Source organism: Anolis carolinensis, chromosome 4, assembly GCF_035594765.1.
Source record: "Anolis carolinensis isolate JA03-04 chromosome 4, rAnoCar3.1.pri, whole genome shotgun sequence".
Lineage (NCBI taxonomy): Eukaryota > Metazoa > Chordata > Lepidosauria > Squamata > Dactyloidae > Anolis > Anolis carolinensis.
In genome coordinates this window covers 220,842,202-220,858,684 of record NC_085844.1, presented here as the reverse complement: position 1 = coordinate 220,858,684, position 16,483 = coordinate 220,842,202, and the positions used below count along the sequence as shown (strand labels likewise).

At 38.4% G+C, this 16,483-nt stretch overlaps 1 protein-coding gene across 23 annotated transcripts in view; it reads left to right on the top strand.

Annotated features, from left to right (window-relative positions):
- The window catches only part of ptprt (protein tyrosine phosphatase receptor type T), an 845,816-nt gene that overhangs the window by 306,373 nt on the left and 522,960 nt on the right, over positions 1–16,483 (top strand). For all 23 annotated transcript variants that reach the window (XM_062979724.1, XM_062979726.1, XM_062979725.1 and 20 more), the window contains exon 3: positions 13,125–13,396. In XM_062979724.1, the coding sequence (XP_062835794.1) occupies positions 13,125–13,396 (272 nt within the window). The remainder of the gene's footprint in view (positions 1–13,124; positions 13,397–16,483) is intronic.

Sequence of the window (16,483 nt, the reverse complement as noted above, 5' to 3'; positions counted from 1 at the left end):
GCAGCAGTTTGCTTTTACCTAAATCTACAGGTACATGCAAGTTTCTGCACCTTCCCCTTCCTTCCCCCCATCTCAATTGACTGCAAACTACTTTGGCACTTTGAACTACATTCAGAGCAATTGAAGCAAACTGAAGACAGAGGGATAGGGTGGGAAAAGACACAGAAACTGGGATATTGTAATCTCACCTGAAAATATAGGGTGACAGATGATTAATTAGGATGGTCACTGCCAAATTAAAGAATTAGAGGACATGTCTTGTATAATCAGTTTGAGGGTTGTTTAACTCAGTTTGAGTTAAAAAAATATTTGCTATTTCCCTCTGCCTTTAATGCACTTTTTCCAGTACGATGGTACATCAAAATGAGACACACAACTTAGTTTTGGTGGAAAATAGTGCTCGGTTTGGATGAGAGTGATGTATCCCATATGTTATCTATTTTAAATTTATTTTTCCTGTTCTTGCATTTTTGTTTATCTTTTGCTTGCCTTCTGAATGAGGAGTCATGTTTCCTCTCACAATATTTTGTTTTGTTAGTCTGGTTTGTGTAGGCAGATCTTCTCCAGGCCAAAAAAAAATCATTCTTTCTGTCACAAATTTTTGGTTGTTTGCAAGAAGCCAGTGAAAGTTGCTGAAGATTTGACAATGCCATTATTTAGCTGTCAGGGGCCTTTTAAAACTAGCATCTAGCTTGATAATACCTGTGATTGACCATTGATCGGGTTTTGGGTAGGCATTGAAAATGTCTGCAATCAACTGTTGCTCAATCAGGGCCATCTCCAATGAACATCTATGAGTTGCAATTATGAAACTGTGGGAAAGTTTAAATTCCTTAGTTTGAGTGTTGTATGTGACCTGAGGAATCTATGAAGTCACTCATTTTGAAAAGGATGCAATTGAATGTGCAAACTGCTGGAAAGTCCATGGATTTTGTGATTGCCTTGTGAAACTACCTCAGTTTACTTAAAACATATGGAAGATATAATAAGGCCAAAACACCCCTTTGCTGGTGTAATCCCTATTTGCCCCGGCCTTCTCCTTTTCCCCTTTATTTTTAAAAGAACATTAATCTCAATGAATTATGTTTTTTAAAGTGCATGGTTTCAAGTCTGTCTTTTTTCTTGTTTTAAAAAAGAATACTAGTATGGTTTTGTGTCAATTTAATATGTTTTACCAGTATTTTACTTCCATATAAATATTGTATTGTTATTTTTTGCTGATCTAATTTTAAATTGAATTGTTAGTCTTATTACTGTTTATTGTTTGCATTGTTACACTGTTGTGAGCTACTTCGAATCTCCTCAGGAAGATAGGGCAGGATACAAATAAAGATGATGATGATGATGATGATGATTATTATTATTGTATTATGACACTAATGAATTTAGTTGTTTGTATAAAAAGGCATCCAACGTTTGAATCCCTCACTATTTTAAAGAGCATACACTTGTTTGTATACATGTAACTTTATCTAGAAAACCAGAAATGTACTGTAACTGCACAAATCTGTAAAATTATTAAATGCATTAGAACACTATCAGTGGACAGTAAAAATACATTTTATGTGCCATATTTCCTTGGACAGTGGGCTGACATTTTATTTTGATTTTTTCCTTTGTTTGTTTTCTTGTTTGAGTTGTTATTTGGAGTATTCCCTTTCCAGTGTAACTTTGATTGTTTCAGTTAAGTAATTTTCTGTAGTGAGCATTGGTTGAATTCTTCCTTTACCACAGCTCTTAGCAGATAGATCCATGTCAAGTTGAAAAAAAAAACTCCCAGGAGAACAGAAAAAGGCAGCTAGGGAAGTCTCTGCTGAAATGAAGGATAACAAGAAATGGACAATGCTGGAAGAGATCTTAAGAGGAATTGTTACTTTGGGTAACAAACTTGCACATAGCTATTTTTGCTGAAGGAAACTACAAATATGAAGTCAGTTCATGTACAATGTCTGGAGCATTTGACCTCTGAATATTTTTGGCTGGTGGGTTTGACTACTCAACAGATTATCCCTCATCATACTAATATCAGTAATTACTTTCTTTTTAATAAATCTGTGGGCTGTCATAGCCCCAGTTTTGTCTTCCTGCCCTTGCAACAGTGATAAAAATATAGTAAAATCTATTGAATTCGGTAGGAGTTATGTTTGCATGGACATGCATAGAAACTTCATTGCAAGTTTGGTGATTTGTTTAACTTTTCCCGCTCTCATATTCCAGGCTGTGCATCAACAGCATTATTGAAGCAAATCTAATTTAATGTCCCAATGCAAATTTAGTGAGATGAATTTGCTATGCTACATATGAGTAGAATAACTGAAAGATAGTTGTTTCCTTAATAAATCCACTTCCTTAGTTTGTAGATCATATCTGTAAAGGTTACCATGTATTCACAAGCATACACCTATTATTTCCAAGTTGTGTTTTCAATAGGTAATGCTTACAATCATGATATATACTCTTGTATAAGTTGACATCATGCATAGGTTAAGGGCAGGTTTTGAGGCCAAAATTGTGGATTTTGCTTTGACCCATGAATAACTTGAGGGCAAACTTAGGGGACAAACAAATATTTTCCTCTCATTTTATACATGTAATATGTATAGTAGAAAATATTTTGCTAGAGCTAAAGAGAAGGATGAGATCTGTTTGAGGAATTACAATGGTGTGTGTATGTTGTAAATTGTATGTTGTAAATTGGAACTACATGGGGTGGGCCATCGCTTTAAAAAAGCAGTGAGGGCAATATACTTGAAGCAAATTGCTAAGATAAAAATAAATGGCAAATTGACAAATAATATAGAGATACAGAAAGGAACCAGACAAGGTTCCTGCCCACTTTCGCCATTATTGTTTATTCTGGGATTGGAAATTCTGAGTATAAGAATTAGAGAGGATATTCAAATTCAAGGGTTTAAAGTAAGGGGTCAGGAAATAAAAGCCAGAATATATGCAGACGATATGATATGTATTTTATCTAACCCAACACAAAGTGTTTCAAAATTATTAGAAGTAATCAAATTGTACAGGGAGGTATTGGGATTTAAAATAAATAAAGACAAATCTAAATTTGTTACAAAAAATATAGACACTAAAATGATTAAAAAATTAGAAGAGGCTGCCAATTGCAAGGTTATCCCAAAGATAAAATATCTGGGAATTATGGTCTCGAGCAAAAACATTAACTTATTTCAAGATAATTATAGAAAAACATGGTCAAAGATCAAAGAAAACCTGAATAATTGGCAGGAATTGCCATTAACTTGGCTGGGCAGAGTAGCAATAATTAAAATTATGGTACTCCCAAAAATGCTCTTTTTGTTTCAGAACATACCTATCATCAAAGGGACCAAATTATTTAGCATATGGAAAAGAGACATTAGGAAATTAGTTTGGTCAGGGGGAAAAAGCCAGGATTGCTTACAAGAATCTAATCGACACCAAAGAGAGGGCAAGGGGCCGGGCTGTGGCGCAGCTGTTGAGCAGCTGCCTTAAATCACTCTGACCACGAGGTCATGAGTTCAAGGCCAGCCCGTGGCGGGGTGAGCACCCGTCAATTAAAAATTAAAAATAGCCCCTGCTCGTTGCTGACCTAGCAACCCGAAAGATAGTTGCATCTATCAAGTAGGAGATAAGGTACCACTTATAAAGTGGGGAGGCAAGATTAACTAATTTACGACCTGGAATGAGGAAGTGCCGTCAGTGTGGATGATGAAGCAGCTGCTCCCCCCTGTGGCCAGAATCGAACATCCCCTCAGAAGAAGGTTAACTTGCCTCTGCGTGTGTCTCTCAGTCTCTGTTTGATGTGTTTATGGGCATTGAATGTTTGCCCTATGTGTGTTATAATGTGATCCGCCCTGAGTCCCCTTCGGGGTGAGAAGGGCGGAATATAAATACTGTAAATAAACAAATAAATAAAGGGGGGAGGGGGGTTAAATTTACCAGACCTAAGAACTTATTACGAAGCCGCCTGCATGAGCTGGCTGAAAGACTGGATACAATTCAAGAATACCAATTTACTTAACCTAGAAGGATATGGATTACGATTTGGGTGGCATGCATACCTATGGTATGAAGGAGAGAGGCTAAATAAGGCTTTTAATAAACACATAATTAGAAGAAGCCTAATAGATATTTGGAATAGGTACAAGTTAGCTATGGAGCCAAAAACACCTTTGTGGTTGAGACCATTAGAAGCTATTGTGAGACCCTCCTCGAAGGATGACATAAGAACTTACAGGGAATTACTTACCAGAACTAATGGCCAATGGGCATTGAGGAGAAAAGATGAACTGGGTATCAAAGATTGGTTTCATTACCACCAATTATATGAAAAATTTAAAAAGGATGAAAAGAAGGGATTTGCTTCAAAAAAAAATCAGAATTGGCAACCATACTAGACAAAGGGAAAAAAAAGATTTAATAGCCAGACTTTATAAATATATTCTAGGTTACAACCTGGAAGACAATCAAGTAAAAACCTCAATGATTTCATGGGCAAAAGATTTAGGAAGAAACATAGACTTTGATAACTGGGAGAACCTGTGGAAAAAAGGCTTTAAATTTACAGTGGCAGCTTCAATAAAAGATAATTTATATGAAATGTTTTACAGATGTTACACAACCCCAGTTCTCCTAGCCAAAATAGACAAATCAAAAAAATTGCCAGTACCTTTCTGCTCCACCTCAAGAGTCTACAATGGTTCCCCCACATTTTCTCAGGCTGCAAATGGAAGTAAGGAAGAAGCTTTGACTTGTGTAGAAGTCAATCTAGGTGTGTTTTTATTGGGGGGGGGTATTTTTTCTCAAAATGTTTTGACTTATGACTTATGTATATACAATAAAAACTACTTGCATTCGTACAGGTTGTTAATTATTGTATCTAGTCAAGTTTTGGAAACAGAGGATGCATATTATCCAGTTATAGTCAAAAGTTAAGATATGAACTGTTCAATTTCCATCCAAAACCTAATTCTGTTTGAATTGATATTTAAATATAACTACATGCTAAGATACCTTTCAACTCTCATTGCAGAAGGAAATATGAGCTCTTCTTAAATTCAGTTGTTTTTGAAAGTTAGTCTAGTTATCAAGTCAGAAGCAGAGGCGGTTCAACCACCAGGCCAACTAGGCAGTTGCCTGTGGCGCCATCTTGTTGGGGGCGCCATCGAGGCAACTCCTGTCTCCTGTGGCCTGCCTCCGCAAGGTATTGAACTGCTTTTTCTGTTGATTTGTTGTAAAACATGATGTTTTAGTGCTTATTTTGTAAAATCTTAATGTAATTTGATGTTTAATAGGCTTTTCCTTAATCCCCCCTTATTATCAAACATTTTCGCTTATCCAATGCTTTTATTTTTCAGTGATTGCTTTGGGGGGGGGGGCACCAAAATTCTGTTCGCCTACACTTGAAAAATACCTAGGGCCGGCTCTGGTCAGAAGAGGGCAAAGTAGAACTTGAAATTCAATTGAACCATTCCTCTAGGTTTGCTTAGGTCTCTATGGAGTCAATGCCATCCTTGCATGGATAGTTCTATCTTGCAAGTACCCTCCAGATCCTTGTACATTTTCTAGGCATCAAAGAAATTCAGTAAAGGACTGGCTGGCTACAATGAGCAACATTATTTAATAATTCAGAGTAATTATTTAGGCCAGTGGTTCCAATCCATCCAAAACATTGTCTGGTAGGATCAAGCCCTAATTTTTCTTCTCAATACACTGCCTTCTTGAGCTTTAGAATAAAAAATTATCAAATTTCTGCAGTAAGTAAGTTGCATTATTTTTGCTATCTCGTTCATAAGCAATATGAGTGAAGAGAAAAGCATTTTAGTGGTTTGTGGGATATAGGATGCAAATAATCAATCTGCACTTTGACAGATTTTACCCCAAAATATGTTCCTCTTAATTTTTTTCACCAGGGAGCTCCTTTCTTCTATCCTCACTCTAATGGTGTCTGTCTTGAAGACAAATGAAAGTGGCCGTAATTGTGAGAAGCAATGTTTCCTCCTTCCACTGTGGTGTGTTTCTGACAACAAACCTCTATCAGTTTGACATTCATGATAAACCATATTCTATGAGCTGCTGGAAGCAATTGTCTGTGTTCCTGATACCCTTCTACAAAACCCTGGATTGGGGAATTGTCCATTTTATGCATACCATCTTCTCAAGCTTGCTTAGTCCAATTTTTGCACCCATTTGTATTAAAATAAGAATCTCTCCATATTGTGTTGTCAAAGGCTTTCATGACTGGCATCACTGGGTTGTTGTGCATTTTTCGGGCTGTATGACCATGGCATACAGCCTGGAAAATGCACAACAACCCAATCTCTCCATATTGATATTCAACCCAATCTCTCCATATTGATATTCCTATGATTTTTGTGTGTATCTCTCCTGATACATTAATGTTGGAGCCAGGTTTTTTTTCTTCTACTTACCTCTTTTTGTTGCATTTTAAACTAATACACACATTATCTGCACACATCTTTTGGTTCCTATATCTTCATTTCAGAAGAGCATCAATAGCAGAGGAAGACAGTTCCAACTTTCATATTGCTTCAGAAGAGATTACTTTGGAAAATTTGAATTTGAATCAGTGTATAGACCGTACAAAATTCTCTCCCATGTTTGTTCCAGTTCCAGATTATGTACTGTAAATCCCTTGGCACTGTTGGATACTATAGTTAAGAATCACCTGTGTAGGCTTTTGGCATTGCCATCTTTCCAAATTAACTGTGCCACTATGAAGATATCTTTTTAAATTCAATTTATTATGTCCTGTTGAGTAAACATTTATTTTGCCCTTTAATAAATAGTCTCATAGTAAACTAACAAAGCTATTTTCTTCTCTGTTTCCCCCCCAAAATGACTTCAATGCAGTACACTGGTGTGCTGCTGAGAGGAATTGGGTGATATTTGCATAAGTCCTTTAAGAATTGATTTTTTAAAATAACATTATTATGAAAGAATAGCAACCATATTGTCCTGACATACAACTATGGTTTAATTTCTTTTCTAGTCATCTTGAGTACAACTGATCAAACAACAGGGGATCCTGAAAATGGTTTCCCAGTTTGGTCATAATTATTTTAAGCCACAGGAACTTTTTTATATGCGTGCCTGAATTATGGAACGACCATACTCTGAAGTATATGCTTGCTATTATGGTGTCTGTAATAATTTAGCTTTTAAGCAGTGTGGCACTTGAAAGGGGATGCTGAAACAGCTTCAACAGAGATCTGTTTGAGCTGATCACGAGGGGTTCTTCTTGGTGGCTCATTTCTTCAGCTGTCATCTGCAGGAACACAGTCATGTAATCTTAATGAACAATGTGCAAAGCCATTAAAAACTCAATTATAGCCTTCTTTTTTTTACTGTAGACGTGAGAAAATGCAATCATAAAGTGCTGATGTGTAAACACAATAGGCACCATCTGCTACCAAGTATTTCAGCTCCAAAAAGAGGATATATGTTGCAGATGCATCAATAATAGGAGGCTTATCAAGGCATCGTTATGCACTAAAGAGGGGGGAGAATGAAATTTATGGGCTCCTAGAGAGCACTTTGTGGTTTAATTCCACATCTTTAGGAGTAGGTTCTATAATGATAGCAGTGTGACTGAGCACCATTTTATCCTGCCCATAATTTTAAGAGATTTTTTTTTTAAAAAATAATCATTTATTTAATCTGGACTGATCTGTGAGTATTTTTTTATAATCTTCAGAAAATTGGCAGCAACAACATGTTATTAATCACACCAGCCTGTTGATTAAAACATATTGAATTCAGTTGACCTGATATACAATCTGCTTGAAAGACAACGTGGCTCTATGTCTACACTAATAAGTACAAAACCCTTGGACTTTTAGAAAATGCAAAATATCTCCTTTAGGATAATATTGCCTTAATCTTGACATGTTTACAGATTTTTAGATGAAAATAACAAAACACAATATGGATGAATGAATATGCACTTTAGGGAGAATGATAGAACAGAATTGAATTTTCATATTTGTTGTCGAAGGTTTTCATGGCCAGAATCAATGGGTTGTTGTGAGTTTTCCAGGCTGTATGGCTATGTTCCAGAAGCATTCTCTCCTGATGTTTTTCCCAGATGTGGGTAAAACATCAGAAGAGAATGCTTCTGGAACATGGCCATACAGCCCGGAAAACTCACAGCAACCCAGAATTGTCATATTGCCAAAATATTGTGGAGGTATGAAGTAGATGCTTGCTTGTTGTTGTGTTTCCTTTTCTCATTCAGATAGAATGAAATGACTTATTAAAAGTTTTCAAATACAGGAGTCAGTCCCCGAGTTATAAACATTTGACTTAAAAATGGCTTCTTGTTAAGACTTCTTGTTAAGTGAGATAAGTCTTCCCCTAGGAATGGAAATTCACTCCTGAAAGTGAATTTCAGGTTATCATGGGAAAAAGTGTCTCCATCAAAGCTTTATCTCCAATACTTGTTTCTACAACAAGCCAATTTTTCCAAAATCAAATTATCACAGGGACAGAAAGTGAGGTGAAATCTACTGAACAGGGGCACAGACAGCAAAACAAAGGCCACGGGGGTGTTAACTATACTATTCAAAGAACACGTGCATGGAGCTATCTTTTAAAAATGTATCTGTTCCGTCTTACAAACATATTCAATGTAACAAATCTATGGAACCTATCGTATTCATAACAAAAAAAGCAAATACAGATATACAATCCACATAAAGACAAAAGGGGGAAAAAAAAGAGAAATAGAACAGCAGAAAACAGAGAAAAGAGTGAAAATGATCTATAGCTTTCTTTATAATTGTTTTAAATATGTATAAAATCTTTCTCCCAAAACATTAACAAATGGGTCTGGAAACAGGTTTTTGTTTTTGCATGAAAAATGTTTCCAACATGCTTGCACACCCCATTTTGCATGCCAAAAATCCCCTATGCATATTGTTTTGCACAGGATAGTCAGAAATACTTTGGGATCTGTGTATATTGGGCAGAAACTATAAATAAATATTCTGCTTCTCAGTGGGAGAAAACTGACAATTACTTCTGCAAAGTTATCAAATTATTTGTTCCAGGAAGTTACTTTTGATGCAAATTTGCATGACTTACCTACCCCTTCAACTGTCTCATTTTGGTAGGAATTGGCACAATTAATTATCTACCCCAGTTTCCCTTTTCTTCTTCCACTTTCACCCTTTATCCTGGGCTTACTTCAGTTGCTTGTAAATGGAGCTCAAAGTGCAAAATTAGTTTGCACTCAAATTACTCAAATGGAGATGAGACAAGGGGGCAAAACTTTGCCGTATAGACAAAGGAAAAATCAGACTTCTACATCAGCTTCTAATTTGTACATTTTTTCTCCAATTTTTACTGTCTTGATGAGATAGTGCTATTGCTTGGCCACACGTGCCTCAGTTTTCATTTGTAAAATGTTTTTAGATATGGGTTTATGATATAATCAGAGGTGTATTTTTAATCCATTTCAGCTCTGTTATCTTATAATCGGTTTTAGACTTCCAAGCTCATGAGAAGCTAAATTTTATTTATTGAACTATATGTCATCTCACAGTTAAAGCGGTTTTTGAACTATCACTCAGTTCTGAGATTTGGCAGCATTGATATTAAATTATGCATAATCAATTCATTTATTAAAAGCCAGAGGAAGACTAAAAACCCTGTTGACAGCACAAACACAGAGAAGTGTATGGGCCTGTGAAAATTGTAATAGTTTGTGCTGGAATAAATCTAATATGCATCCACAGAACATCTGCATTTTGATTCTTCCAGCAGAATATGTGTTCAAGTGTTCATTCCATTGGAAGCTCTGCAGTTCAGCCAGAGAGCATCTGTCAATCTGCACTCCGCTGCACATCCAAATGTGCAGCTGAGTGTTGGTGCATTATGTTCAACTGCACATATGCTCAGAAAACATTTGGATACTCATCCAAGTGAGCATTTCTACTGAAGACACTGCAGCGTGCCCCACATCTATAGTCAGATATGCATTTCCAAGTGTAACCCTAAGTGCTATGCAGGAGTTTAAAACACTTTCTTTACTTTCTTTACTTCAAACAATTTTCATTCTATGCTCACAATTTATTTATTTTCTTTTAAATTTATAAACCACACCCATTACTTCAAAAAGATTCAGGGCAGCTGACATACAAGCTAAAAAAATGAATATAGAACACAGAAGAGTTAACAAAACCAATAATATGGGGGATGTAGGGAATCAGATGACATTCTCATTCATGTACTATATATGACTACAGTCTAGATAGCTGAAGGGCATGAATTCACACACACACACATACTTACTTTCCATGATTTGAGACTGTCCAGTTGACACATAGTTAGGCAAATATTTCAAATGTCTATTCCTCTCGATATAATACATATGGCTGCTCATTGAGCAGAATTGATCAGAATGTGTATCTGGCTCATCTGCCTGTCTGTCAGACTGCTGCAACATGGCACACAAAAGGAAAAGCAAACATCAATGGGCTAAAAGCAAACCTTTCTGAACCCAGTCTTCTGTGAACTACATGAGGGCCAGCAGAGAAATACATTTATAGCACGACTTGGCAGCAGTACTGGAACTGAGAATGTCAAGAGAGTTGCATTTGATTAAAATTTACTATGCCTGACTGCTGAAACTGATATCCTTCTTCTTCTGGTTACTTCTACCTTCCTAATTTTATTACATTTTCTACCTTTCCTGAAGGCATGTATATGTACTTCATAAAAACAAATCTTTAAGTAGAATAAAAATGATTATTTTCACTTTTTTTTAAAAAAATGCTAGGGAGGGTTTTTTTCATTATGACTTCATTAAACATTTTCCCCATTATTAAGAAGAGCATTTGCATATAAAACATGTGAATGATAAGGATGGAAAAATATTTGAAAAAATGTTTTTAAAAAGAATTTTTTTGAGTGTTAGGTGTCATGAAATCCTGAGGAGGACAATCTGGGAATGATTAGAATCTGTGTATTCTATGCAAAATGCATATGTGGGTTTTTACACAGGAACTAACATTTTCTATGTAGGGAAAAAATAAATATTGTTTTGCAGAACTATTATTTTCTGTAGTGAAAATGGTGTTTCCTTCCTAGAAAATGCTGGGTGTAGGGGTTGCACAAAAATGCCACACTGTACGGATTATATACAGAAGTCTTGAACTGTGAATGATCTTCAACAACAATGACAACAACAACAACAAGAACGAGAACAACAACTTTATTCTTCTAACCGTTAGAATCTAACCTACCACCATCTCCCTGAGGGGACTTGGGCGGCTCACACGGGGACCAAGGTCAGCATACACAAAGAAATCAAAGTTACATAATTAAAAATATAGCAAATAAACAATATAATTAAAACAATTAAAACCTGATAGTAAAAACATAAAAAATACAGTAATCAACATTACAACCAGAGCTGATAAAAGTGGGCATGTTGAGATATAAGAGAGAAGGGCAAGGCTTGGGCAATACGCAAAGCAGTAGGGCCAGGACAGGGAATAAAGTGCTGGAAAAAAGCATTAAATTAGGGTTGGGCAGCCATGATTGAGGACTAAACTGTTATTCAAAGGCACATTGGAATAGCCAAGTTTTCAAGTCTTTACAGAAAGTGGATAGGGTGGGGGCTAATCTAATCTCCCTGGGGAGTGAGTTCCAGAGCCGGGGGCCATCATGAAGGCCCTCTCTCTCGTCCCCACCAACCATGCTTGTGACAGAGGCAGGAGCAAGAGAAGGACCTCCTCAGCAGATCTTAGAGTTTGTGCTGGTTCATAGAGAAAATACGGTCATGAAGATAAGCAGGACCCAAACTGTTTAGCGATTTATAGGTAATAACTTGCACCTTGAATTGGGACCAGAAACAATCGGCAGTCAGTAGAGGCATCATCCGCTCCCTGTAACCTGGCTGCCGAACTTTGCACCAATTGAGTTTCCAGGCCATCTTCAAAGGCAGCCCCAGGTAAAATATGTTACAGCAATCCAACAACAGAACTTTCACTTGCTTAATGTAGGAAGAAAATAGCTAAAATTACTTGTTGTTTCCTTTAAGAACAAAATTAGCAAACAATTACATCCTTAGTGATTGAGTACCTGTGGGTTCCAATTGTTCCTTTTCTTACAGTGTGACACCTGTATCCAAGACTTTGTATGAAGACACAAAACTGTGGTTAATAGCGAACCAGTCCATTCATTTACTCTGCTGAGACAGGCATGGCTAAAGGGGCATTGGTTCCTTTGCATGGGCAGTCAATACATTGACCTTTTGCTTGGCTGAGACAGGTGCAAACAGCCCATAGACTAAAGAGGTGGAAATTATGAAGAAGGACCTTGGCCATTGGTGTTAGCCATTCACCACAAGTAAAGGAAGCCATGGCTACTACTCCTGTGGATAAAGGGGTCTTATGAAGAAACTTCTTGCCTTACATTCTCCTGCCATTGTTAATTGTAATCAAATGACTTCAGTGCATAGTAACCCTAGGATGAGAGACCTTTAAGAGTTTCAGTCATCAACAATCCTGCTCAAGACTTGTAAAACCATAATTTGTGCTCATATGTAGTAAAGCTTTGATCCTCATCATAGGCAATGACATGTTCAGTTACCAAAACTGAAGTCCAGTGGAGAATTCAGTGATATTTTCCCTTTCTTCAATGTCCTCTTTAATCAACATATTTAGATATATAGAAGAAGTGAGCGCTTCTATGCATTTGGGAGGGTTTGGTGGCCACAATAATGTTTTAGTAGAATGAAAAAGAGTAATATATGCTCTCCATGCTTGCTGTGAATATTTTCCTGTCAGCCAATTTGAAAAACAGGGTGGAAAATATGAAAATAGTAATAAATAACCCTTTTCAGTGTGTGTTGCAGACAGTGGGTGCAAATCTGTTTGTCAATCCTGTAATTTTAATACATTGTCTTTTAAGATAAATGTTGCCATTGAATAATAGGTTTGTGTTCTTTAAATGAATACCTACTTTGTTGTTTTTTATGGCTAGGCATATTATTTAGAGTCATTGATTCTCATCATAATATTCTTCTGGGGAAAATGAAATAAACTGTTGACCTTATTCTCTTCATTCTCCTCTTTTGATTTTGCTTTTCTCTCTAGGGTCCTTCATGATGGTGAATAGTTCTGGGAGAGCATCTGGTCAAAAAGCTCACTTGCTTTTACCAACGCTGAAGGAAAATGATACCCACTGTATTGACTTCCATTACTACCTGTCCAGCCGAGACCGTTCCAGCCCAGGATCTTTGAATGTTTTTGTGAAAGTCAATGGTGGGCCTCAAGGAAACCCTATCTGGAATGTCTCTGGAATTGTTACAGAAGGTTGGGTGAAAGCAGAACTGGCAATCAGCACATTCTGGCCACACTTTTATCAGGTACATTTGAAATTTCTGTTTTCCTTACACCAATAGATTTGTTCCATTGTCACTATTTAATTTCACTACTAGCTTTGGGAACACATTTCTCAGGTGTTATAAGGAACTACCTTCAAGGATAAAAACACTTTTGATTTCCAGCTAGAAAACAGCAGCTCACAGAATCCGTATATCATAAGTAAAAAGAATAAAACCCCAGCAACTCATTCTTAAAAAAAATCAGTTTTTGTTAAAACTAAGTTAAATATATTAGCAATTAACTTGTAATTTGGATCATACACAAATTGAAATAATGAGGGAAACACTCTTTGTATGAGATATATCCTAGTTTGGAAAGGATACCAAACTGCATCTGAAGAAAACAGCATTTGATTGACAAATTTTTTTCTTCGTGTCATAGAAGTCTGCAGACTCCGGGAACAAGTGTGGCCCTCGAAACAAGTCACAAAACTGTAGAAAACAATGTGCTGCTTAAGCCCAGCAGCTGAGGAAAGGTCATCCTTTCACCTCAACTAGAATTGTTGAGGTTCTGAAGGGTGAACAGCAGCTCCTCTCATCCACTGCCACTACCATTTCTTTTCCCTTGTAGGGTCCAAAGCCTGAGCACAGAGAAATATAAAATTGACCACTGTAATCCACTCTTGTAAAGATCCATATATACTGATGGTGATACATAAAGAAACAAATAGTTTACTTAGGTAACTTATATCTCATTCTTTTCCTAGTACAGGACCCTAAAAAATATATGAATTCTTTCTTTGCAGCTGATATTACGTCTGCAAAGAACTGTCCAGCGGAGCTGTTCCGAGTTGTCAGAGGTTTGTTATATCCCGTATCCCAAGACGGGATCCCTGACAACTCGGCAGCCCCCTGTGAAGCATTTGCTCGGTTCTTTGCGGACAAAGTTGCTTTGATCCGCTCTGGCTAACACCATATTAATGGCAGCTTCCGAGGATGTAACACAAGCACCTGCTTGTCCCATTTTGATGGATTCTTTTCAATTGGTTCAGCCTGAGGATGTGGACAAGGTGCTTGGAGAGGTGAGGGCTACCACATGCATCCTAGACCCCTGCCCACCCTGGCTGGTGAGAGAAGCCAGAGGGGGGTTGGCCGAGTGGGTGAAGGTGGTGGTGAATGCCTCACTTCAGGAAGGCATTTTTCCAGCGAGCCTCAAATTGGCTGTGATCAAACAGCTGTTGAAGAAGCCATCACTGGTCCCCACTCAATTGGAGAACTTTCGGCCTATTTCCAATCTCCCCTTTTTGGGCAAGGTCGTGGAACGTGTGGTGGCCGCACAACTCCAGGCATTCTTGGTTGAAACTGATTTTCTAGATCCAGCACAGTCTGGTTTCAGGCTGGGGCATGGTACCGAGGCAGCCTTGGTCGCCTTAGTTGATGATCTACCCTGGGAACTGGACAGGGGGAGTGTGTCCCTGCTGGTTCTGCTGGACCTCTCAGCGGCCTTCGATACCGTCGATCACGGTATCCTTCTGGAGCGCCTTGTCGGGATGGGTCTCGGAGGTACTGTTCTGCAGTGGCTCCGGTCCTTCCTGGAGGGTCGTTCCCAGATGGTGTCATTGAGGGACACCTACTTGACCCCACAACCATTGACTTGTGGGGTCCCGCAGGGGTCAGTACTGCCCCCCCATGTTGTTCAACATATACATAAAGCCATTGGGAGAGATCATCCGGAGTTTCGGGGTGAGGTGTCATTTGTACGCAGATGATGTCCAGCTCTGCCACTCCTTCCCACCTGTCACTAAGGAGGCTGTTCAGGTCCTGAACCGGTGTCTGGCAACTGTGTCGGACTGGATGAGGACGAACAAATTGAAATTGAATCCAGACAAGACAGAGGTCCTCCTGGTCAGTTGTAAGGCTGAACAGGGAATAGGGTTAAAGCCTGTGTTGGATGGGGCCGCACTCCCTCTGAAGACACAGGTTCACAGTCTGGGTGTGATCCTGGACTCATCGCTGAGCCTGGAGCCCCAGGCCTCAGCGGTGGCCAGGGGAGCATTCACACAACTCAAACTTGTGCGCCAGCTGCACCTGTTCCTTGGGAGGTCTAACTTGGCCACGGTGATCCACGCTCTGGTTACATCCCGTTTGGATTACTGCAATGCACTCTACGTTGGGGTTGCCTTTGAAGACAGCCCAGAAGCTCCAACTAGTACAACGGGCAGCAGCCAGATTAATAACTGGGGCAGCATACAGGGAGCGTACCACCCACCTGCTAAGCCAGCTCCACTGGCTGCTGATATGCTACCGAGCCCAATTCAAAGTGCTGGTCTTGACCTATAAAGCCCTAAACGGTTCTGGCCCAATTTACTTATCCAAACGTATCACCTCATATGAGCCAGATAGATCCCTAAGATCATCTGGTGAGGCCCTGCTCTCGGTCCCACCTGCCTCGCAGGCGTGGCTGGTGGGAACGAGGGACAGGGCCTTCTCGGTGGTGCCTCCCCGGTTGTGGAACACCCTCCCCACAAATATCCGACAAGCGCCAACCCTTCTGGGTTTCAGAAAGGCTGTGAAAACTTGGCTGTGTGCACAAGCTTTTAATGACTAATACAATAACGTCGACATGGTCTGCTTGAAGGCTGAAGAATGAGGTTTTTAGACAAATGGATCTAATTTACATATGTTTTAATTGTTATAATGTATTTTAATAATGTGTTTTTATAGTTTTAATTGATTATATGTACTGTTTTTGTTTTATTATTATGTTCTTGGCATTAAATGTTGCCAACTGTTGTAAGCCGCCTTGAGTCCCCCCGGGTGAGAAGGACGGGGTATAAATGCTGGAAATAAATAAATAAATAAATGTAGTGGGTGAGGAAACATGCAGTATGGAGAAGTCATTATGGGGATTAACACTAAGTTAAATTAAATGTTAAGAGATTTTAATAGCTTTACGACTTTTGTGTCTGCATGTGTGCAATCCCATAGGTAATATGGACTCATACCATGTAGAGCTTTAAAAATAACCCAAACTGGTACTTTGCCTTGGAAATCTCTTGTTTATAAATTGAAGGTAGCTTGACAGTACATAACAACAAATAACAAAGGCCCACTTGTGCTATTTAATAG